This window comes from Neofelis nebulosa, chromosome 5 (genome assembly GCF_028018385.1).
Source record: "Neofelis nebulosa isolate mNeoNeb1 chromosome 5, mNeoNeb1.pri, whole genome shotgun sequence".
NCBI lineage: Eukaryota > Metazoa > Chordata > Mammalia > Carnivora > Felidae > Neofelis > Neofelis nebulosa.
In genome coordinates, this window is record NC_080786.1 from 124,763,314 (window position 1) to 124,790,074 (window position 26,761).

At 34.8% G+C, this 26,761-nt stretch overlaps 1 protein-coding gene across 2 annotated transcripts in view; it reads left to right on the forward strand.

Annotated features, from left to right (window-relative positions):
• Nucleotides 1-26,761, forward strand: part of GBE1 (1,4-alpha-glucan branching enzyme 1) — a 290,866-nt gene that overhangs the window by 84,851 nt on the left and 179,254 nt on the right. For both annotated transcript variants that reach the window (XM_058731715.1, XM_058731714.1), the window contains exon 3: nt 2,301-2,416. In XM_058731715.1, the coding sequence (XP_058587698.1) occupies nt 2,301-2,416 (116 nt within the window). The remainder of the gene's footprint in view (nt 1-2,300; nt 2,417-26,761) is intronic.

The window sequence follows — 26,761 nt, forward strand, 5'->3', positions numbered from 1 at the left end:
CCTTAAGACATTTTCAGAATGTCTTCATGATGAGAAGTAGGGAAATGTTTAGAAAGATCTTTATTTAAACACTGTTTCTTACACCCACTCTATTCCCAACCAACATTCAGACTGGCTGGAGGTGAAGATATTTAGAACTGTTGTGGTAAAAGCGTTGGTGTTGTAGAGAAGGAATTCATGGCATGAAACAAGCTTCCTGATGTTTTTATTACCTTCTTGAGAATCTAATGTCCTTGCACCACAGTGCATGGCATCACAGTGCTGCTTATTTTTTTTTTAGAACTATGAAATAATTTAGATAGAAACAAATAGGAAATAATATAATAAGCATCTCTTTATATACCACCTACCTTAAGATATAGAATGTTACAGATATTATTGAAGCTTGCTGTGTTCACTTTTCTTTACCCAGTGGAAATCCCCCGTAGAATTTGATGTTTAACATTCTCATTTTCCTTTTGATATATATTTTTTTTTTAATTTTTTTTTTAACATTTATTTATTTTTGAGACAGAGAGAGACAGAGCATGAACGGGGGAGGGTCAGAGAGAGAGGGAGACACAGAATCTGAAACAGGCTCCAGGCTCTGAGCTGTCAGCACAGAGCCCGACGCAGGGCTTGAACTCACGGATCGTGAGACCATGACCTGAGCCGAAGCTGGACGCTTAACCGACTGAGCCACCCAGGCGCCCCCTTTTGATATTTTTTTATACGCACATGTATCTATAAATGTTATATAATACTCTTCTGCGTATTTTTGAACTTCATTTAAATGGCATTCTTTCATACCATTTTAAAATTAATTTTTATGCTTTATTTGCTATATATATTTGCTCTGTTCCATTTAGTTTATATTGTTGTATAGCATTTCATTGTTTAATTATAACAACATATTTACTCATTCTATGTCTGACTTACATTTTGATAGCTTCCATTTTTTGCTATTCTAAACAGTTCTTCACTGAACATTTGTGAATGCTATCTCGTGCATATTTCTCTAAGCTATTACCTAGGTCGGGGTAGGATTGCTGGACTTCTAAGTGAACGTATCTTCAACTTTGCTGTATAATGCCAAGTTGTTTACCAATTTATACTCTCAGTTGCAGCATTATTTTATATCCTTGCTGACTATCTGTTATTTTCAAACTCTTAAGTTTTGCTAATCCGGTGGGTGGTAAATGGCGTCTCACTGTTCTTTTAATTTGTGTTTCCCTAATTATGAGTGAGCTTGAGCATTATTACATGTTTCTTGGCCTGTTGTGTGTCCTCTGCTGAGTGTTTTTGTCATTTTTATAGACATTTAGAGAGTTATAGACATTTTTCTTATACTTTGAATGTTCTCTTTTTCTTGGTATATTCATTATAAAAGTATTCTCCCAGTTGGCAGTTTGTCTTTTCATTCTGTCTATCCATCCGTCTGTGAAGATACATTTATAATTTTGCTGGTTGAATTTATCAGGCTTGTTCTTAATGGTTTTTTTTTTTGTATATTGTTTACAAAAACAGTTTTTAAACCTGAGATTATAAATATATTTTTCTGTATTTTCTTGTAAGCATTTTGCAGTTTTGCCTATCATGTTGAAATATCAATCCGTGCTCAAATGATTCTTGGGCATAATATTAGGTAGAGATCTATTTTTCTTTTTCTTTTTTTTTTTCATAAGGATAGCCAATTGTCCCAGTGCCACTTACTGAACAGTGTGTCCTTTACTTACTGATTTTGTTTCCATGTGTGCATGGGTCTGTTGTTGTTCATTCCTGACTTTCTTCCAGGATCAGCAATCTACCTTTCTTCTGCCCCCTATATTTTACAACCTTTTAAACTCAATTCTGTCATACACTTGTGGATTTGGACATATGTAATATGATTTTAATTATTTTTCATCATTTTTATTCTGCTACAATATATATCTTGTCTAATCACCAAGAATGCATTTCTGTTTTTCCATGTTAACTCCCTTTGTTGATGGTTTTTCTTAAAAAAAGATCCCATCATTTTCTTTTACATTCTATTTATTGATAGAATTGGAAGAACAATTGAAAAAGTTGTAATCTTTAATTTTAAGATGCAAAAGGGAAACTTTCAAATACATTTCTTAAAAATAAATTAAAAATAACCTGCTTTTTTCTAAAAGGTTAGTGAGTATTTTGCTTAACACCTTAGAAACCTTAACATTTTTTAGGCAATTTAATTCTGTATAAGTAGGCAGCATATTATGCTTTGTTTGAAATCCATTAAATATTAGTCTTACCATGCTGTTGCTAACTGATCTTCTTTATTTTATTATTATTTTTTTTAGATGATTGGAATCCATTTTCATATCCATACAAGAAACTGGATTATGGAAAGTGGGAGCTTTATATCCCACCAAAGCAGAATAAATCTCAACTTGTACCTCATGGATCCAAATTAAAGGTACTTTCTACCCTCCTGTTTTTATGTGAACTTACTTTCTTTTTGTTCTGTTTTCAAAGTTTGATTGAAAATATTAGAATGTAAACTGATACATGATAATTATGGGAGAAACAGTCTAAATATTCAAATAGAGGAAAATTTATGAGAAGTCATCAACAAATTGTGTTATATTGGAACTGTATGTTTGGTAAGGTACTAAACTTATTAACTATTATTATCAACTTTGGAAACTATATATAAGGAGTGATTGAATAATTACAGAAGTCTAACTTGAAAAAAAGAAAATTTGATACAAAAATGAAAACTGTCTTCAAAGCAGCAAATGTAGAGAATTTTTACCTGTAAAGAGAGTCTTGATAAAATTGATTTTATGATGAGCCACATGAATGTGGGAGGCAATCCTGTGTGTTGGAGATCTATGCATTTGGGGGGACATGATTTTCCTGGTGGTTCTTCTTTCTGGTCTTGAACATTAAGGCTCTTGTTTCTCCTGTTCTTCTGTATTAAGGTTACCTGGATTGGCCTAGGGACCTCCTTGTCAGAGGCAGACTGAGCGTCCTCCACATACCCACTGCTTTGCCTAACTGTATGTTTCTGTATTCAGGGTTTACAGAACCCACACAGCTCTCCTCTCTTGTCGCCTCAAGGGAAGCTGGAAGGATGGGTCTGATAGCCTGGATTACAGATTTCAGGCATTTGGTTATATAACTCCTCTAACATTTACTTGAGTTTATCCCATGCTAATAAAATTATATAATGTTTCCATGTCCCCTTATTTCTTTCCCTTCTTTGGACATATGATTGCATTCAAAGCATTTATCATGACAAATCCTATGACTAAATTATTATTTTTATTGGTGTTCGTTATTTAACAATATTAACTCAGTTAAAGTAAAACCAAAATGTATTGTGTAGTTGTTTTGCAGTTTTGGTTTGGTTTGGTTTTTTGGTCGTCTTTTTATTTTATTTCTCTTACAAATCATGAAATTGTAAGCATATCAGAAAATTACTGAAATATTGCCACACATAATATAGTTACCAGAAGAGTGTATTGCCTGGAATAAAGAGACTTTTTAACATGGATAGCAGCCAAGGTTCTTCTTAATCTATAGTGAAAAGGAGACAAAGTAGCTACTGTATACAATAAGAGGGATTTACATTTAATATAAATAATCCCTTCCAAGTCAGTATAAACTCCACAAGAATAGGGGCCTATGCTGTTTTGTTTCCTAATACTGTCTATTCTTAATTCTTGGAACAGTGCTTGGCACAGAGCAAACACTCAAGAAGTATTTATTAAATATTAGAGCCACTTTTAGGCCCAGTCCTTGAAAGAATAAGCCAAAGAGTTTGATTCCTGTATAGTTATGTGGCCTGATTTTAGAAAACTCTGAGGCAAGGCAACTGTTATACTGGTGTCATTGTCACTTTAGGTCCTATGGACATTTGTTTTTATTTTTAAGAACTGAACTTACTAATTTTTTTTCCTTTTTAAATTTGTTGCCCTCTTAAATTTGAAAACTTTATGAGTTCTGACACCTTACCTACTTCTTGTGTTAAATGGTGACTGAATTAATTTTGACAAGTCGTTTTTATACGTGGGGAAAAGTGATTGATTACCGAGAATGAATGATTATTGGTACATACAAGCAATAAATGGTAAACATTTGCCTTTCCCATCCAGCTCCAAATCCGTTATACTTTTTGCTATGATCTGAATGTCTGTACCCTCCCAAGAAAACTTATGTTGAAATCCTAATGATTGATGTGATGGTATTAGTCAGTGGGGCTTTGGAGGTGCTTCAGTCATGAGGGGGCAGCCCTCTGAATGGGATTACTGCCCTTATGAAAGGGGCTCCAGAGAGATCCCTAGTCCTTCCATCATGTGAAGATGTAGGAAGTCTGCAACCCTAAAGACAGCCCTCACCCGTCCAGCCTGACACCCTGATCTCAAACTTCCAACTTCCAGAACTGTGAGGATTCTATTTCTCTTAGGTGTAGGCCACCCCGTCTGTGGTATTTTGCTATAGCAGCCGAAGCAGGTTAGGATGCTTTGTCCAGGATGCTATGTACTATACTATTCTTTCTTTCAAAAATTTAATTGACTTTGATGAGATGAAATGATCCTATGATTAAAAAAAAAAACAACAATTGTAGAGGTACCTGGGTGGCTCAGTCAGTTAAGCATTGGACTCTTGATTTTAGCTCAGGTCATGATCTCCTGGTTCATGGGTTCAAACCCTTGTCAGTCTCTGAGCTGTCAGTACAGAGCCTGCTTGGGATTCTCTGTTTCCCTTTCTCTCTGCCCCTGCGTTGCTTGTGTGCACGTGCTCTCTCTCTCTCTGTCTCTCTGTCTCTCTCAAAAATAAATAAAAGTAGCTTTTACCTTTTCGCTTGGCTTTGAAAATCAGCATCTAATGTAAATAAATGTTCAACAAGTATCAAGTAAACTGTTGTGGAATCTTTCTTCATTATTATTCTCTTAAAATTTCAGTGAAGATAATTAACTAGAAATTTAGGTCCAAAATATTACTCATAGTATTTAGATGTTTCAAATGGTGAGGAAACATTTAGACGGTGTTATAATGTCAATATGGTGATATAATTAGTTTTTTATTTATGGGAAATGATGTATCAAATTTTCTTTGGAGGAGGGGTTAAGTTCTCTATTAAAAATCAACTAACTTGAGGTTTTTGGCCTTTCTATCTGAAGTATCCCTAGATAGTCTATCTTGGTAATTAAAATTCTTGTTTTAAATTGAACTTGAAAATTTATTTCAGTTCACAAGGGATTGACCTTTATAACTCACTTGAGGATGTTTCTCTTATGAATTATCTGGTAACCATTAACAAAAAAAAATGTTACCTACCATTGAGATAATAGCTTTGTTTTCTCTGTAAAACATTTTTCAATTGAATGCTTTGGAAGAAAATACTAACTGCTTATGTGGTCATGTAAATGTCTCCTTTCTATGTTTGTGAATTTACCAAATAGAAAATATTTAAAAATATATATATAAGGCTGGGGCGCCTGGGTGGCTCAGTCGGTTGAGCATCCAACTTCAGCTCAGGTCATGATCTCATGGTCCATGAATTCGAGCCCTGCATTGGGCTCTGTGCTGACAGCTCAGAGCCTGGAGCCTGCTTCAGATGCTGTGTCTCCTTCTTTCTCTGCACCTCCCCTGCTCATACTCTGTCTCTCTCTCTCTCTCAAAAATGAATAAACATTACAAAAAATTTAAAAAAAAATTAATATAAGGCTAATTAAACTTTCAAGACTCTAGAGATATAAGGAAAGAGTAGAAGACTACACTCCTGAACAATGTTTTTTGTTTGTTTGTTTATTTTTCCAAAAGGCTGTTTTCAAAGTTGAGCGTACAGGGGATTCACTCCAGAGTTCAAAGGAGAGTGGGGTGAGGGGTCCTAGTAGCATCCAAAGTAACAGCCAGGTAACAACCCTGCATAAGCCATAAGGAATAAGGAATCAGTAACTGGAACACAGAAAAAGAGTTGGCCATCTTGAGAGAAGCACTGAGCTTTGGTGAGACACATAGTTTATTCATGGCAACCTTACAGGGAAGGAGCCAGGGAATAAGGAAACAAATACGCTCACGTCTCATTCTTCTCCTTCTCTCTGACCTCTTAACTGGGGCTACACATTGACCAAACCCAATGAGAAACCAGTATTCTGGAGAATATGGTCCACATGAGTCAGCATCCTGGGGCAGAGAGCTAGGTGAGAAGTGGATCTGTCCATACTAGTAAAAAGTAGTTCAGGAGGTCAGTAAAGACCTCAGGTCAGGAAAAAATGAGAGATCAGGGAAAGTAATTCTGGAAGATGGGTTCCAGTGAAGAATTCTTGTTCTTTTCTTCTGATTCTCATTTTCTTTTCTCATTCCTTTTTTTTTTTTAATTAAAAAAAATTATTTTTGAGAGAGAGAATGAGCGAGCACATGCGCAAGTGTTAGAGGGTCAGAGAAAGGGGGACATAGGATCCAAATCAGACTCTGTGGACAGCAGCCAGCCTGATGTGCGGCTTAAACTCATGAACCACGATATGACCTGAGCCACTGAAGTCAGACACTTAACTGAGCCACAGGGATGCCCCTTCTTTTCTCATTCTAATTAATGCTCAAATGACTAGCAATGGCAATGAGAATTGTCTTCTCATTTTTTAGTGTTTAGGATGTTTGTGTATTTTAACTTTTCCTTCCCAGTCCGTTACAAAATGAACTAGAACAGAAGTTTCTTGATCCTAGACCTTTAATATTTTCAGAGGATTCATGTGTTATTCAGCTTGGGATGTCAGAACAAAATACCATACACTGGGTGGCTTAACCAAAAGAATTTTATTTTCTCACAGTTCTGGAGGCTGGAAGTTCAGATCTGGGTTGGGTTCTGATGAAAGTTCTTTTCCTGGCTTGCATTTGACTGCCTTCTTGCTGTGTCCTCACATGGCTCTAATCCCATCATTGGGACCCCATGCCATGACCTCATTTAAACCTAATTATTTCCCAAATGCTCCATCTTTCAATACTATCACAGTGGGGATTAGGGTTCCAACATGTGAGGTTAGAGGGGAGCACAATTCAAAGCAGATCATAATGCTTTTCTAATTATATTAAGATGTTATGCAATGATTGGTAGAAAGGGGAATAAAACCCAACACCTATATCTGCAGTTTTCTTAGATAAGACACAATGAAAAAAAAAAAAAAAAAAGAGATTGCTTTACATTCATATTTAATTTTATCCTCATAAAGTAATAACATGTGAGAAGGTATTGTTATTATATTCTTATTTCCTACATAAGTACACTCACCTGTGGGTTTGAATTGAGGCTTGTCTCACAGCAAAGCCCATGCTCTTAACCATTATGTTACAATGCCTGTTAGGCTAAGGGTTCACAGAGAAAAGAAGGAAAAAAAAAAAAAGTGATACACAGGAAATAAAACTGGAGTCTCAGATTTATCAAATCATCTTATACTATATTTGTATTTGCTTTTTTTGTGTGGAAACTATTATCCCCAATTTCAGGATGCTGTGAAAGAGAGTATTGAAGTGATCTTCTCTAAGAATAGAAAGGAGATACATAATTTGTAGAAGGTTTGGGTTTTAGGGGGTAAAATATAAGATTTGTTAAGTAAAGTGAAACTAATAATTGAGATCTGGAATGAGTTTACTAGACAGAAGGATGCCATTGAATAGTTTGGGGCAAGGATGTGGTGTGAAATTAGTGAAAAATTAGTGAAAAATTTTTTGTATCTGAATATTTGCTTAAGAAGGAAATGTTCATTTGTGCATGAATGCTCACCACTGCATTATTCAAATAGCCAAAAAGTAGAAATGTCCATCAACTTATCTATGGACGATGGTATATTATTTGGCCATGAAGTACTGATACATGAATGAACCTTGAAAATGCTATGCTCAGTGAAAGAAGCCAGTCACAAAAGCCAAATTTTGTATGGTTTTGTTTTTATGAGCATCCAGAATAGACAAAAACGTAGAGACAGAATGTAGATTAGTGGTTGCCAAGAGCTGGGAGAGAATGGGGGTTGACTGCTAAGGAGTATACGGTTTCCTTTTAATGTGATGGAAATGTTCTGCAGTTAAGTCATGGTGATGTTTGCATACCATGAAACCTTGTGAATATACTAAAAACCACTGAATACTTTAAAGGGGTGAATGTGAATTATTTATCCGATACAATAAAAAAATATGTATTTATTAGTCTTTGTCCCAGTTCTTGGCATACAACTCCTAAAATCCTTGGGTGGGGGGTGGGGGAGGGAAGAAGGTAAATCTCGTAAAGACTTTACCTTTCATTTCTGGAATATTTTCTTGTGTTATTTCTTTACCAATTTCCTTGTCCCCACAGTCTTTGTTCACTGTTTCAGGAATTTCTAATTCCTGGATACTGAGTCTCCTAAGTTTTTTTATCTTTTTCTATCAAGTTGCCCATCATTTTGTCTTTCTGTTCCACTTGGAGTAATTACTTTAGCTTTCAACTACTTTCATTTTAATAATCACATTTTTAACATTTCTAATAACATGTTTTTGTTCCCTCCCTTTTTCATAAATTCTGTTATTGTTAAATATCCAAATATACTTTTATCTTTTTGATAATATTAGATATTTTCTTTTATTTTTTCCTCGAGTATACTTGTATCTTTTTAATAATATTAGATATTTTGTTTTATTTTTTTCCTCAAGTTTGCTTCTTACTTCCTGACTTTCTTCTCTTATTTCCACCCCCCCCCCCCCTCGATTTCATTTTCTTGGGTTTCTTTTAGTCTCTGTCTTTCATTTTGCAGGCTGTTTCCAAATGCCTGGTGATCCATGGCTATATAATCATATTTTAGAATGAGGCAAGAAAATACTTTTGAAAATTCTGTGCACATGAACAGAGCTTTATTCATGGTAAGCTTCACTGTTGGGTAGTAAGAAAGTGAGGCAGCCTTTAAATTGGTAACAGTAAGTGGTTTTTCTATGGGATCTCCCACCCCTCCTCACCCCTTAACCAAAGATGAATCTTCCAGTCCCCTACGGGGGGGGGGGGGGTGGATGGAAGGGATGTGGAGTGTACCTGGTTCTAGGCATTCATGGATGAAGACAGGGAAAGTGGAGGAGGGTTCCACCTTGAAAGATGCTACTGAGACAATCTTCCTACTTTCAGTATGTGAGTCAGTTCTGTCATCTGCTGTACTCATTGTTTCTGGAGACTTCCTAGTTCATTGTTTTTTAGAGCATGAACCTCTAGTCTCCTGTTTGAGGGGTAAGAGGTGGTGTTTTGGAGGGATATACATTTATCTGTACAGGTTAGGGAGGTGTGCTCCAGAGCCCACGGCCCCCTTATTTAACACTGCATCTTACTTCCATAGTATTAAGAGCCCACAGATGCCGAGTCTCCTAGAGGTGCTGTGAAGCAAGCTGACCAGCTGTATTCAGGTTCTTCTTCTGCAATACCCCATTTTAATTTTTTAACCCTTTAATAACCTTTTTAATTTAAACAATTTAATTTAATAACCTTTTAAATTTAAAATTAATAACCCTTTAATTTTAATTGGTTTTTAACCCTTAAGCTACTTTCTGTCTTTCAAAGTTTTGTTGAAATTACTGGTCTCTTGTTGCCTCCTTCTCTTTTAATACTTTTTGTGTTGCTTTGCTGTGATTTCAACAGGCATTTGTTAGGCTTGTCATTTTTAATTCATACCTCTAAACACCCTTTTTTAAATTAAAGAAGAATATAGTACCTCTGCTGGATAGAAGAATATTTTATAATTCTGGGGCCTTGGGGTCATTATATTCTCATGGTGTGCCATGATTATAAGATTTTGGTCAAACTGATTATTTCTTGCTTGTGATGTCTTTACATATTATTATACATGATAAAGATTTTCCTCTTTATGACCCACAGAAAATCCTCTACTCACTTCATTTGTTACCTGGTTCAACTTAATCAACCTTTAAGAACCTGAAACATCTAATTTGTGAGAGAATGCATAGTTAGAATTAGGTACTCCTTCCCTTACCACAAAGATTCTAATTCTTTGTGTTTTCAAAATACAATATGAATGTTAATAAACCTAAATAGCATACCAGGACATGGTCTTCCTCTGTAGATGAGAATAAAGACTTGTTAATTGATTCATTTTTTTCTTTTTTTTTTTTTCCTGAAGTTCTCTAAAATGTTGATAGAAAACACAAAATAAATGTGTAAATTTCCAGAGGAGTCTGTTTGCCTGTCTAAAGACTAACTCTGCTTGCCTAGAGCAGATGGGTGAGGTAGAAAGTGGGAGTATTTTTTTCTACTTTGAGTTTGTTCCACATTAATTTCTTTATCAAATTTTGCTCTTTCTCTTTCTTATTAGTTAACATATATTTTATTTCATGTTTTCTGCACATGACGTAGTGTCTTTCCAGATGTATGTGGAGAGACAAATGATAAAATGCCTGCACCTTGAGTTTATTGTCCATTTCGAGAAAACTCTCCATTAACAAATGGGTGGGCTTGAGCATTCTGTGGCTGGGAAGGAAGTAGAGGAATATGCTTATATATTTTTGAGATGGTCGTGGCAGTAAAAGAGGAGTAAGTAAATGGCATATATGGTTGTTTCTCTTTTTTTCTTTGTTAGTGGTTTAGTTCTGTTCATTTTTGGCTAAATATGAATGGGGCCAAGAAGGAACCCAAGAGAGAACATGACAGGGAGAGAGGACAAAGAGTTAGAGATAAATTTGGGGGGAAGTGGAGAGATGGAGAAGAATAAAGGTCACAGGTTTAATAGTCAGGGAATGATTATGGGAAGAGATGCATTTTAAGTTTGGGCTTGTGGGAGTTAATAGATGCAGATTAATGAATAGTTGTCTGGGGTCAATTAGAGAATAAAAGTATGTGAAGTCAAGCAAGATTTAGCAGGAATTAGCAGTTCTATATAGGAGACAGTGACCAGTTTGACTGATGAGAATATCATATGTATAGGGAGACTTAAAAAAAAAAAAATGGAGAATCTCTTTGAGGAGATTATACATTGAAAATGTGCAGGATAACATAACTGCTAAACTTTTTTGCTTTTTTTTCTTTAATTCTGCTTTTTTTTTTTTTAAATCCATTTCTTAAAAATCTCAATAATTTTTGGGGGGCAACTGGGTGGCTCAGTTGGTTAAGCATCCAACTTTGGCTCAGGTCATGATCTCACGGTTTGTGAGTTCGAGCCCCACATTGGGCTCTGTGCTGACAGCTCAGAGCCTGGAGCCTGTTCTAGATTCTGTCTTCCTTTCTCTCTGCCCCTCCCCCACTCACACTCTGTCTCTCTCTCAAAAATAAACATTAAAATTTTTTTTTTTAAATCTCAATTTTTAATAATGACCAACTTACTCTTTAACTCTGCCGCCCCCCATTTTGACCATTAGTGATCTTGTTTTTCCCTCATAAATATTCATACTCTCTCTTCTATAACATGTAAAAATAACTTCATTTTCAATTAACAAAAATTTGCCACTATTAGTGGACCCTGAATATTTTCTCTTTTTTCTCTTGTATGGTAGGGATTCCTAGAAAGAAGAACCTACTGCCATATGCATGTGCTCTTTCCAGATCCCCACATCCCATTCATTGGTTTCTATCCTCCCTTACTCTTAATAATAAAAAATAAAATAGTACAAATAACTGGGTGGTGGCACATTTAAACTTAAGACCTATGAATGAAGCAATGTAAATCTCCTCTACCATTAGAAATAATTTGAACCGTATATTTGATATATTTGTATCAGTATTTCATATAAATTGATGTGAGTTTCAAGTGTGTCATGACGTATGATAGGGTCTCAATCTTCTGCAGTTTCTGAGGGATCATTTCTAGTTATTCTGTTGGAAAAAAATACATCCATTTGCTGTATACTACCTGCCAACTCAAAACTTGTCATAAGTCATTGTTTTTGTAGTTTACTTGTTAACACTTTTTTCCTAAGCACATTCCATAGAAATTCTTTCAGCCATGGCTTGAGGTCTTATGTATTTTATATTCGTTAAGGATTAAAATTTCCTTATGGATATATAGATTCAGAATTGTTTAGATGAACGTAAGGGAAGGTGGGGGGAAAGAGGGAAGCAAACCATAAGAGACTCTTAACTATAGAGAACAAACAGGGTTGATGGAGAGGAGGTGGGTGGTGGGATGGGCCAAATAGCTGATGGGTATTAAGGAGGGCACTTGTGTGTTATATGTAAGTGATGAATCATGAAATTCTATTCCTGAAACCAATATTATGCTATATATTAACTAACTAGAACTTAAATAAAATTTTGAAAAAAAAAAAATAGAATCGAAGTGGTTTGCTTTTAGCGTGTTGAAGACATTGATGCAGTTCTCTTATATCCAGTGTTACTGATAAAAATCTTGATTATTTTATTCTCATTCCTGTGCATGTAATTGGCCTTTTCTCCTGGTAGTCACTTAGATTTCTTCTATATCCTTGCTATTGTAAAAATGCCACTACCATCTATGTTAACACATGGTTTTATTTCTTACTCTTTTCCTGAAATGGTCTTATCCTTGTAACTCATCTTCTTCGTGGTTCTCATTTTTTCCTCAGTCCGTTTTCATATTATAGCTACAGTCATCATTCTAAGAGTTTAAATCTGCTCATATTATCTGCTTTAAACTTGTGATGAACTCTCCCAGTCCTTGATTTGGTTATAGCCTGGGTTTTTATACTGTGTCTAGAAGCTGACCTGGGGAGTTTTCAGATTCCCCAGTACTCACTTGAAATAAGGAGATCCTTTCTCTGTTTTATAGTTGTGCTTCCATGTATGATTATGTTTAATAGCTTTTCTGTTTTGAGAGAATTGAACAATACTGGCCTCTAGTTTAAATTCTGTACTCCTTAGCTTGACATACAAGGCCCTCCATGTCCTGACCTCTGGTTTTATCTCATGATTATTCCCCCTTTTCTCTTGTCTGTCAGAAAACTTAAAATTAAGTGAAACATACAATGGCAATAACCATCCAACTCCAGAGTCCTACACCATTATCTCACCTTCTTGCCCTCCAGCCTTTCTCTCCTCCTGACCATTTTCTTTTCTTTAATTTTTTTTTTTTTTTTTTTTTTTTTACATTTATTTATTTTTGAGAGACAAAGAGACAGAGCACAAGTCAGGGAGATGCAGAGAGAGAATGAGACACAGAATCTGAAGCAGGGTCCAGGCTCTGAGCTGTCAGCACAGAGCCTGACGCAGGGCTTGAACCCACAAACCATGAGATCATGACCTGAACTGAAGTCGGACACTTTACCCACTGAGACACTCAAGCGCCCCTCTCCTTTGGACCATTTTCATTGTAACTACTGATTCTTTTGTTTTCATTTTGTTTTTAACTATTACATATTTTTTTTTAATTTTAAGTTTTTTTTCTCCTGTTTTAGAAGTAAGAAAAAATTAAATGTATATAAATTTGTGAATTAGGGCTTCAAATTATTTCAGGTCAAGACCCAAAATGTTGTTTTAACATTTTACATCACCTGTGAGTAAATAGATGGTGCCCAAATCTTTTTCCTTATTGTTCAGAACCAGTTAGGAGGCTACAAAATGGATTTACTATGGGATGTGCCAGAGGTCCGAATATTTAGACGAGTACTACGAAAAGGGAAAAGTCCAGTTATGGGATAATGTCACTCTTATTGTACCCCAAACTAATCATTCTATGTTATTTCTCTCCTGGTGAGACACATCTCATCTCTGTTTTAGACATTTTCCTCATTGAAAACTTTTTCTAACCTTGAGGAATATTTACTTTTGATACAATGAAATATAAATGTGGGATGTACTATTACTATATCTCTGTCTATTTTGCTTAAGCTATAATAAATTATCAAACTAGTTCTGTTTTCTTTTTTAGATATATAGATGAAATCTTACTACAGCTTGTTTGCATTAAGCCTGATTTCTGTGCATTGGAGTTTTCCATGGTGGGATGAGGAGCAGCGTGGATGATGTAGTTTTGTTTTCCCTTTTCATTTTCAAGCTAAAGCCCTGTAGAGGACGAGGTGGTTGGTGAGATGTTACTGGCAGTACAGGGATTGCTTTCTGAAGTCATTATGAATTAACAGCTAATGGGTAGCGTTCTTTGGTAGCTCGTTTATAATTGAGTGCAGATAGATGAAAATCAAACACAAAGGGAACTCAATTTTATCATTAATTTTGACTTTGTTTAACGGATGATTTCTGGGCACCACAGCAGCCTTTCTAATTTGTCTGTGTATGATGAAGAAACTAATCATACACAGCTCAGAGAACAAATAACATACGTTTTCCCAAAAAGGTCACCTTCAGAGACAAGCACAAGAGAAAGAATCTTATAAACCTGTTGATTATAAACCTGTTGATTTTTTTTCATTTTCTCCTATGTTTTACCCTTCCTTCTAAGAATTCAATATGTAAAACAATTATTTAATAATTTAATATATGCAGTGATTGATTGTAAAGAATTTATAGCCTAAGCTAGGCTATAATCAGTTTGTTTCTTTATAAAAAGATTCCTTTATTTATTTTATAGAACTTACTGTGTGCCAGGTGTTAAACACTTTATAAATATTAATTCATTCATTTCTCATAGCAGCCCTATCAGGAATGTCCTATAATCATTATTCCCATTTTTCAGATGAGGAAAATGAGGCACAGAGATTGCATAACTTGCCCAGTCACATAGCTAGCTGATAGTTGGTACAGCTGGGATTCAAACCCAGGAAGGCTGACTATAGAGGTTGTGTTCTTTTTTTTTTTTTTTTTTTTAAATTTTTTTTCAACGTTTTTTATTTATTTTTGGGACAGAGAGACAGAGCATGAACGGGGGAGGGGCAGAGAGAGAGGGAGACACAGAATCGGAAACAGGCTCCAGGCTCCGAGCCATCAGCCCAGAGCCTGACGCGGGCTCGAACTCACGGACTGCGAGATCGTGACCTGGCTGAAGTCGGACGCTCAACCGACTGCGCCACCCAGGCACCCCTAGAGGTTGTGTTCTTAACCATTATGCTATGCTGCTATAATTTGCTAGTTTAATTATACTTCCTGTGACTCCTTGAGAACTTGACTTGAAAATACTACCAAGCATAACCCTTGGCTTTAATAATAAACCTTTGCAAATTCTGATATGTTTTTAAATTTTTTTTTTTCAATGTTTTTTATTTATTTTTGGGACAGAGAGAGACAGAGCATGAACGGGAGAGGGGCAGAGAGAGAGAGGGAGACACAGAATCGGAAACAGGCTCCAGGCTCCGAGCCATCAGCCCAGAGCCTGACGCGGGCTCGAACTCACGGACCGCGAGATCGTGACCTGGCTGAAGTCGGACGCTTAACCGACTGCGCCACCCAGGCGCCCCCTGATATGTTTTTACAGTACATGTTTTTCTATGAGCAAGTGGCAATGACTGTAATAAATTTGGGAGAACAAAAAAAAACCAATCATATCTTTTTTTAATTGTTAGGAACATTCAATAGAACTTATGCTATTAGTCATATACATGTATTTATATATAATATATATACATTTCAAGTTAGGTTTTTTTTTTTGTTTTGTTTTGTTTTTAACATTTATTTATTATTGAGAGACAGAGAGACACAGAGCGTGAGCAGAGTAGGGGTAGAGAGAGGGGGAGACATAGAATCTGAAGTAGGCTCCAGGCTCTGAGCTGTCAGTACAGAGCCTGATACAGGGCTCGAACTCACAAACTGCAAGATCATGACCTGAGCCGAAGTCATTGGCCCAACCAACTGAGCCACCCAGGGGCCCTGCAAGTTAGGTATTTGATGGAATCATGACTACTAATAGATGACATCATGATGTCAAAGTGAGGGCAGCTTACAATGAAGATTTTCAAAGGAAGATAGGCACACAAATTGAAACGGTTTCATCTTATGATGTTGCAAGCCACTGGGTACATATGCATGTGCGCGCGCGTGCGTGCGTGTGTGTGTGTGTGTGTGTGTGTAGATGTGTGTTGGTAGGTGTGTGTGTAGTTGGTTTTATAGCTATGTAAGCTATGTAAGCCAAAACATTCTAAAGTAAGGTGGATTTTACTTTGTCCTTTTTAAATCTAGACTAGTCCTATACCTGGTGTGAACATACATCCATGTCATACCTCTCTGGCTAGACCTGTCAGCTTGGGCTCTGATGAGGGGACAAGTTTCAGAAAGCAAGGATCTGGTGGTTGGGTGAGACTATACATGGTACCTAGAAGGCCATCAGTGTCGTTATAGAGTCAAAAAACAAAGAGACTAATATATCTACCAAGAAAAGCTGAGGATAGAGCATGAAAGAAACCCAGTCGTTTATAAAGCTGGTGTGGGTAGACAGAGTATGGTTGGAGAAGTCTGTAATTAATGTGGTTAAAGAAACAGAATAAGGTGTGATGTGAGCCGGCTATGGTGAGTGAGGTTCCACCATGCTGTTGCTTTTTATTTATTTATTTTTAATTGTAATGTGTTTTGCTGGTCCAGTACTACACTGGGTTGACTTTATTAAGGTTTGGTTCAGTGGGACATAGGAATCTTTCTCAGCTATAATATTAGGTAAGATATTGGTTATTTGGCTTTGTCAAGCACCAAGATAGTGTCTTAATCAAAATAGATGATTTCATTTCTCTTTAAAGTAAAAGTTCAGGTCAGTAGGTGTTCTATGGATAGTCTGTGATGGGTTTCCTTGTTACATCCTATCGGTCTTCTGTTGCCAGGTGTGTTACTCACACGATAAAAAATATTTGCCATCTCTTGGCTCGGAGCCTGGAGCCTGTTTCCGATTCTGTGTCTCCCTCTCTCTCTGCCCCTCCCCCATTCATGCTCTGTCTCTCTCTGTCCCAAAAATAAATAAAAAATGTTGAAAAAAAAAGTTTAAAAAAAAAAATATTTGCCATCTCTGTGTTTCCCACAGAAAGAGGAAAACAGGTCAAGGCATTCCCATTTAAGGTTGTGAACACATCATTTCTATACACATCCCTTTGGTCAGATCTTAGTTTCATTGGCCATCCTAGCTACAAGGAATGTTGGAAAATGTGGTTTTAACTTGAGGGCCATTTGTCCAGCTAAAATTCAGCAGGTTCTGTCTTCAAGAAAAAAATGGAGGATTGATTTTGCAATGTAATTAGCATTTACTGTCATAGCCATTTAAAAGGAACTTTTTAAGGAAATGGAAGAATTAACCTTGTGGTAGAAACTTTTATTTATTATTTTATTTTAGTTTTTACTTTTTATTTTTTTATACTTCCCAGATCAACTGTAAATAATGTTATCCTTTAAGACTTAAAAAAAGTTTTAAAACTTTCATGAGTTCAATCATTATAATTTAGAAAAAGAATGGTGTTCTTAATAGTAAAAAAAGAATTTACAGGGTACAGCTGATAATAATATACACTCAAGGATATAACTAGTATTAATAGTGTACAACTATAATGACATACTTTAGATCATTGTAAACTCCAACATTAAACAAATAAAGTGAAAGTAAAATCCTAAAGCGATCTGGAATTTGTTAGACAATACTATGTGGGGCTTAAAATGCTTCCACTTTTTGAAGGATGTCCAAATTATCATGAATTGTTAGTCTCACTTTTAATGCTGTGCTATTTTTAATTTGACAACAACTTCTGCACAAGAGTAGGATTTTAATGAAAACACTGCATGTAAATATAGCAGTGTGGGATGTAAAAGCATACTGAGCAGATTTTCCAACTGGGCAGCAACCAGGCTCTAACCTCGTTTTCTCGAATAGCAAAATTGAGCATGTAAGCTGACTGCCTCTATAATGGAGGATTCATAGGACAGCTGGATGGGTACATTTGAGATACCTACAATTTAAGCTTTAAGAAGAATCATTTCCCTTCCCTTTTTAACAAACCTAAATAGGTATTGGCTCTAATCATTTCTTTTTTGTTTTGGTGGTGAGCATTTTTAAATATACATATTGAATTCATCCTTTTCTGAAATAAATTTGTAGGAACATCAGATTAGAAGGAAAATGTATGAGTCAGCCTTTATCTGTAAAATTATTGTAATTAATGAAAGGACTTAATTTTTTTTTTACATAGTGTTAGAGCTTTAGAAAGAAAACTGCTTTTTAGAACTGGTAAATTGGTTAAACATTTTATTATTATTTTTTTAAAGGTCAAGTTTTTTTTTTTTTTTTAATTTAATAATGGTTAAATATTTTAAAGGTAACCATTAGTAAACTGAATCTTACTAAAGAAAGAGTTATAGTCTTAAATTGATCTACTAAAAGATATTTCAGGGAAAAATCATAAAATAGGACAGAAACACTTTAAAATGGTTCAGTTGTACCCATGAGAGAATATTTTATTTTTGTATTTTAAGTTTATTTATTTATTTTGAGAGAGAGAGAAAGTGAGAGAAAGAGAGAGAGTAGGGGAGGGGCAAAGAGAGAGGGAGAGAGAGAATCCCAAGCAGGCTCCATACTGTTAGCACAGAGCCCCACGTGGGGCTCGACTACCATGAGATCATGACCTGAGCTGAGATCAAGAGTTGGACACTTAACTGACTGAGCCACCCGGGTGCCCTGAGAGAATATTTTAAAGAAAAATAATTTTGGTGATTTCAGTACCCTCCTAGGAGACCTGTTAGCCTACTGGCCTCTCAGTTCCTTCACCTCCTCTGCTCAGTGGTCTTGCCCTTCTCTCAACTCACTCCCCTCAATTGCATGGCTGTCAGTGGGTGGGTACCATGGTGATCACACTGCAAATACTGTCTCCCCCCATAAACTCTCCACTCCCCAATTCCATGCCATCTACCTGCCATGTTCACAACAACCTGTGTAACAGTACCCTAAAGCACTTGTTCTCAAATGTTAGCATGGGCTTGTTAAAAGACACTGCCCAGGGTGTCTGATTCAGTAGATCTGGGATGAACTTGACAATTTGCAATGGCCAAGTTCCCAGATGATGCCGGTGCTGCTAGTGTGAGGCCCACACTGAGAACTGCTCAAAGGACTCTGTTACTGTGTAGCATTTGCCTCTAGTTGATATTGCTTTAAAAAACAGGATTGCATCCTCAAATCTTATTTCTTTGTCTTTCTTTTTTTGGGTTTGTTTGTAGATCTCAAAGTCCCTTAAAAAATGTGATTTTTTTTTTTTGGATTAGTTATATACAACTGTTTTAATTATGATTTTGAAGAATATGGGCGAGGGGCAATAAGAGAGTGCTTGAACAGAATTTTTATTTTATTTTGTTGAGCAGGGAAACTCTCCATTAAATCCCTATTTTTCTTACTACCCAAAGTATACTCTTTCACTGCTCCACGTCAAATGACGCTAATTGGTGACACTTATATAATCACAGTTGTAGAATTCCTCAGCCATTTTCCCATAATACAAGATTAGGACGTATGGATTCATGTAGTTACTTTATATTAAGCCAGTGCTGGGAGCCCTGCTATAGCAGTTTTCTTAAAAGCAAAGCATCTGGGAGGAAGTTGGAATAACTAAGTCAGTGTTTACTAAGAGTTCATTTACTATTTTGTTAACTAGGTGTCATGATGAATTATTTTATATAGAGGTGGGATAAAGGACTTTGAAATATATAAGTTTATTATATGCCATTTATGGCTTTGAGCAAGTTACAGATCTGAGCCGTTTGGGTATTCCCAAGTTTGCATTAAAAAAATGTAACTTGTATTTCAAAAATTTTTCACATAAATGGTACTCAAGTAGATGTCAGTTTTCTGTGTTTTTTTTTTTTTCGTATTTATAATAAATAGGAAATATGGTGATTGTTTTTATTCTCTTAAGGTACATATTTAATTATTTAAATTTTTGTCCTTTCATAATCCATCTATAGAACAAATCATCTTTTTGAGTATACTGCCCAATAACATTATTCATCATAGTACCATGTCTCACCTGAATATCCAAATACATCTGCGTGCTGATACCATGTGACATTACTCCTGTGAACTCTGCCTATTAGATGGTTCGGGCTTTACATCCATGCCAGTTCTACCTATATTTCAGAGGATAAATTTCTCCATGTTCTCTTGAGTCATGGTAAAAGCATAATGCACATAAATATGGACTCCAGCCAGACTGCTTGTGTTCACTTGCTGTTTCCAGCACCTACTAATGGCGGTACCTTCAGCTAATCATTCTTATATCTCAGTTCCTTCCCCTAAACTGGGATTAATAATAGTACCCCATAGACTTGATGAGGGTATAAAAGCATTTACAACAATGCTTGGTACTAAGTTAATTCTCTGTAATATCGGCTATGTATTTTGCATGCAAGTGCTCAGAGCCATATTTCAGTAATCAACATCTTGGCAGATTTTGTGAGTGCAGGCCAAATATTTTATAAATCTAAAATAAGGCAGTACCTGATGAGTCTGTAAATCAGCATTGTTCTTCCTCCTTACAAAATGCTCTGTTTCCTGAGATTCAGCGGTTGTGTTCATGGGCTCACCCACCAATGTCTAAAAATTCATGAGTGTTTGTAAAAGGCGCGTGCTTTGCCCAGCACTTATTCCTATAAAGGATTTTATGTGCTTTTTGAGCATTCATTTTATTCAAAGTTTACATTTTAAGAATCTTGAAACTATGTATAAAATCTCTGTACAACTTTAAAAGAAATCTTAATGAAATGTTATGGGAGAGATCAAGGAGACGGTGAGACCAAAATGAAACTACCACAGTGAAGATGGATAGAGAATCCTTAATGAAGAAAGGAACCATTGGAAATGAGAAAAGCTAGTTGTTTTGAAACTAATCAAATACAAGGACTGGATGTGAATGATCAATAAGATCTAATCAATGTGAAAAAGCATATCATAAGAAATGTATTAAACTGTGAGCACTGGAATGAATTTGGATACTGTTCCCATATTGCACACACGTTTTTGTCCATTCGATAACCAAGAGAGCCTTTCATATTTCGGTGAAGACAATTCCCTTAGTCTTTTCAGTGACCTCTAACAAGTCACAAGAACAAATTTGGCTGTTTCTGCTTTTATAACTCCTGAAGATTATCAACTATATTTTGACTTGACATGTAGTACAATATTTTTTGTGTTTTATGTAATTGTCCAAACATAACCACACTGAAATTTGCCTAAAAATATAAAAGTTGTCTTAATTTATCATAACTTATAAGTAATATACAGATAAAGCAAATTTCTTAGGCTAATGAGGAATGTATTCTAAAAGGAAGATGCCTTTGCAAAAGGATCCTTAGCTTTAATGTGATTCAACTTTATTAAACAGTAGTTCACACATGTAAATTGTATACTTACCAAGCAAATGTTTGCTTTACTTTAAGTGCTTTATATTGTTTGTAAATGATCCTTACTTGTTTATGAGAAGACTTCTACTAGACTTACATGTAGGATACTAATTAAAATTAGACTAAACTCTGAAAATAACAAATACTTGAAAATAAGGATTTTTATAATGTAGACTTATTAGGCAGCCCTGTTTTGCTGGCCTAATTAGCTAAAAAAACATTTTTATCTAGAAGAGTAAATAATGAGATTAATATAGTTTAACCTTTTAGCTCTGGATTTTAACAGTGCTTGTGTTCTTCTGGGCTAGGGTGGGGGTTGAGGAAAGGTAAACTTATACATAAACACAAAGTATTTTCATACATAAACATTCATATAGCACATACAGTCTTTAGGTCGCTTACTATTAACAAAAAAAATCTCTGAATATATTGCGAAAATACATATATCTTTCAGTTACATGTATGAATCAAAACTGTCTAAGTGAGGTAAATCTGATGAGATTCAAGTATACAGTTGACATTTAATATAAGGACACAAGCTAATTTTTTCAGTTGTGAGGCAGAATAATCTTCCAGTCTCCTTATCATTCTCAAAGAGTCTGCCATACTCCTGATACCCTAAAGCTGTAAATTTACAGTTCTTTTATTTCTTGTTTTCTATTACTGTCACATTCAATCAGTTGAGAAATTTAGCTGATTCTACCTATGTGGGATTTCTGGATTATTGTTCCTTTTCACTTGTAGCTTGGGCCTTTATTGCCTTTTGTCTGAATTACTTCAGTGGCTTTCCCTTTCCACCACAGCAGACAGTAGTTTTCAAAGATAGCTTTGTATCACTATCACAGAGGAAGAGGGATGTGTATTTTTAAACAGCTTCGGATGATTTTGGTGGGTGGCAAGTTTGGAACTACAGGCCTTTTAGAAGTAACTTTGGGCTGGGGTCAGTCAGGCACTTTGGGTATTGTTTCACTATTAGTAATTAGCTATTTGATTTTATATTTGGTTCCCCAGTTTATTTGCTCAATATATTTTACCAGCCCCACCTAATGACTTTGTGAAGATACCTTTAAAAGATAAAAATGATCTAATGATCTGTCATTATTATTTATATCATACTATTGGTTTCTGAAGGATTACTTAGGAAACAGAAGTACTTTTTTAGCTGTTACTCAATCCTAAACTCTTCAGTATGGCATTTCAATTTTCTTCATTAATTAATTAATTGTTGCTGTTTTAAACTTTCTTGTGTTCAGCTTGCCAGTTTTTTATTTGGAGGTTTGTGTAATCTTCTAGAATCACATTTTGTTATTCTCATTGAATTTGTTTCCACCTTTGAATATCTGTTTTATTTTATTCATTTCCTTTTATTCATTTCCTATTTTATTTTATTCATTTCCATTTCCATGGCCCATTTTCTTTGTTTCTGCCTTTCCACATCCATTTCCTCCTTCAAAATGGCTTAGAAGTCCCTTCTTTAATGAAATAACCCTTATGAGTAAACACCTATTTACATAACCTCAGAACTTACAGATTCTGCTTTTATTACTCTCATTATCCTGTTTTGCTCTATTTATCTGTATACATGTAAATCTGTGTGTGCACATACACACAGTATTACTTTCTCTTTGTAATGAGCATCCTAGAGCTTGCAAACAAGAAGGAAACTTTGAGGTCATCTTCGTCAAATATGCTTGATTTAGTTAGGAAAATTGAATTTCAGAGAAGTTATAACTTGCCCAAAATCATGCACCTCTTCATGTTAGTAAGGTCTGTGCCTACAAAATACCAGCTCATACTCATCATAAAATAGATTGTCTGTTGTTGCTTAAAGTATAAATAAGAAAATATTATCAGTATGGTTACTTTTATTTACAGTATGTTTCCTGACCGTGAATGGTCTTCTAATGGATACCATTATTCCTTTATGAGTTTAAATTGTTAGAGTATTTTAGTTGGAATTTTGAAAAGTATCATTTTGAGTATTCAGTATGTTAAAGGTGCTATTTTAAGCATTTTATTTGCTTAACAGCTTGTTCTGGTGTATAGCCTTTATTTAACAGTCCTATGAGGTATAGATACTATAATTATTCCCAGTTTTAGCTGAAGAAAGTGGGTGTTAGCTAGATTAAGTTTCTTGTCCAATGTCATAAGTGGCTGAAACAATAATCAAACCGAAATGTTAATCTTCTAGTCTCTCCTCTGCAATATACTGACTTATGTTGAAGTTGGGAGAGCAATAGTAATCAGCTAGCTCAAACTTTATTTTAATTGTGTGGAAACTTGGTGATTTGGCCACATGCTGATCAAGAGAAACAAACCATTTATTTTTAACTGTAATTACATAGAAAGTGGATAAAATAAAGAAATATGGTAAATAGCATTCTGAATAAATAGGTGCCCTGTTTTCAACTGTTTTTACTTACTTGCATTTCTTATTTGAATGTATATGTGTGTGTGTATAACCTGGAACAATTTCACATTCTTTTTAGAATTTTTTTTTTTTTTTCAGAAAGTGATACTGTTGCTGTTATCAAGTTGAATATCTGCGATTTAATGCTAATATCCTTTCTGACATCACTGTCATGTCTTCTTGGTTATAATATAACTCAAATATTTTTTTACTTTGAGTTTTTTAATTCATTGGCTGATTTTATTTTTCTTGATTTAGAAACTAGGTTATAAACTAGGTTCTTCTTTTTATTTTTTTTTTCAAAAGATGCAGTGCCTTTTTTAAAGATTTGATTTAATTTATAAAGTAAATTTTGGGAACATTGTTTTCAGTAGGAAGCCCCCAGGTACAGCATTTAATGTTCATGTTTTTAATAACAACTACAGGAAACAGCATTCTGTCTCTGGTTCTTCTGAATAATAAATCTTATTTTCAAATAACAATAAGAACTCACAATTTTTAATAACTATAACATCTGTGGTCTCTGAATTTGTGTTTTTTCAAATTACAGACAGTATAAGATTTGTGTCTTGTTTTTATTCTACAAAAACCTCTTATGGAGAGTTTTATAAGAGAGTTGGAACAGCTTCCATTTTATTATTGTGGATCATGATATTTTTCATAGATTTAACTGTGCTCTTTAGGCAATTAAAATCATAAGGCTAAAATAAACACATAATTTAAAGTTTTTTCTTAAAATTATTTTTTTAAGTAACTCAATAAGTTGTGTCTTTGAATATATCATTTATGTATCAAATAGATACATTTGTGGCAAATGGAGTTATATCTCCCTCTTTTGGAAAGTTAAGGCATGGCATTTAATTGCAATTAAATTATTCTTTATAGATTTTCAGTTTATAAAATTTTCTGAGCATATAGTTGTAAAAATAATATTTTTCTTTGGAATAGTTTTCTTTTGGAATTTTATAACATTTATAAAAAAGTTAAACTTCTGTTTGCACATACACATATATTTATTCGTTTAAGCTTGAGAACTATAGACCATTTGATGATATGTGTTTACATCCAGGGAAACTTTATTTTCATATTTGAAATGTTTTCATTTTTACTTAGAGAGTTGATTTTACTTTTTTGTTAAAGCAAAATTATTAAACATGATTTATAATGTCTTGTTAAGAAACAGAACTTAAAACAACAAGAAATGGAGAAAGAAAACGGCAAAATCGCTCATCTCCTACCATCTACTGTTTTAGGTTTTGTGGGTGTTGTTTCTGATCTGTTTCTAGGCATTTATAAGCTGTCTTTCTGCTTGTCACTCTGCTTCTCTGTATTTATATGCTTTGCATTATCATAAATAGATGATTATTCCATGCTTATTGTTTTCCAATTTACTTCTCCTTTCCCCCACTTAACCCCCCCCTTCAATATATCTTACAAATCTGAAAAGGTACATTAGTATTTTTCTGACTTGAATCAACTCCATACTCATATTAATGAAGTGATGCCTAAAGCTAGAAATTAATAGCATTCTACCTTGGCATAACAAACTATCATAAAAAAAATAAAAACTTATTAATATACTTAATGTATGTCACACAAATCTGTATGGGTTAATAGCTAAACTAATTTTATAATAATTTTGTGTTTTTTTTGTGCTTCACTAAAATGAATACTTTACCCTCACTACCATTGTTTACAAGAACATTTTCTTTTTTCTATACTCTTTTCTGTCCGTATCAGCACCTTAGGAAGTGCTCTGACTTAACCTGTAAATTGTTCACCAGCGCTGAGTATCTTGGTGGATATGGTCTTAGATTTTGTTTTGTACTCCTTTGAAACTCTGCCTACAAAATATAAAGGGATTCTGGTTTAGAGATTTTTCATTTAACCATTACCATATCACAAGAACACTGCTTATGTGTCATGTAAAAAGATAATTTTTGCAAGAGTCAAAGTAGGTTCTTTTACTTTAAAAAAAGTCTCACATCTAGGGGCGCCTGGGTGGATCAGTCTGTTAAGTGTCTGACTCTTCGTTTTGGCTCAGATCTTGATCTCATGGTTGTGAGATTGAGCCCCACCTCTGGCTGTGCGCTGACAGCAGATTCTCTCTCTCCCTTTCTCTGTTTCTCCCTCACATGTGTGGTTGCTGTCTCAAAATAAATAAATAAACATTAAATTTTTTTTAAAACAGTCTCACGTCTAATATCAGTTTGATAGTTTTCATTTGTTTAATTTTCATAAATTAACTTTCAGAACTATATATATAGAGAGAGAGTTATAGTTATAGTTTTATATTTATAGTTATAGTTACCTATAACTATAATGAAACATGATTGTAAACTGCCCCTGAATTTAAGAGAAAAAGACTTTTGGGTGCCTGGGTGGCTCAGTCAGTTAAGCATCCAACTCTTGGTTTTGGCTCAGGTTGTGATCTCATGGTTCATGAATTTGAGTCCCGAGCTGGGCTCTGTGCTAATAGTGCAGAGCTTGCTTGGGATTCTCTCTCTGCTCTTCCCCTGCACATGCACTTGCATGTTCTCTCTTTCTCTCAAAATAAATACTCTTAAAAACAAAAAAACAAAAAACAAAAACAACCTCTCAGAATAGGCCTGATTTCCTATACACATCAGGATTTAATAAAATACTGTTAAGTTGAAGAATATACAGGTAATGCCTTTTGTTTGTTACCTTTGTAAATAACAATGTCATTGACATTTGCATATTTTAATTAAACCGGATTTACTCTATCATTATGCTAAATATTGTTAGTGTATGATGGCCAATTAATTCTATGTCATTGACTTAAGAAGTCACATTCATAAACAGTCATGTCGAGGTTTGTGATAATAGTAATAATGAAATAATAATTCATAATGTCTTACACTGGTAATTGCAAGTGGGTGATTTTTGCAAGTCTTTGTTCATGGGAATATTTACACTGTTCTTTCAAATGAATCTGTAAGTCAGACATGAAAGTAACACCTCACTCACCTGTAAATCTGGAAACACTATTTCTAACAAATAGATAATTTTACTGTGCTTACTTTTAATAAATATTTGGTTGATGATTAAAGCAACTGGAAGCTTTCCCATAAACATGGTCTTTTCTTTGAGCAACAGCTATAAGCTGTCTCATAAACGCTTGCTTCTCAGCTGAGGAGCAA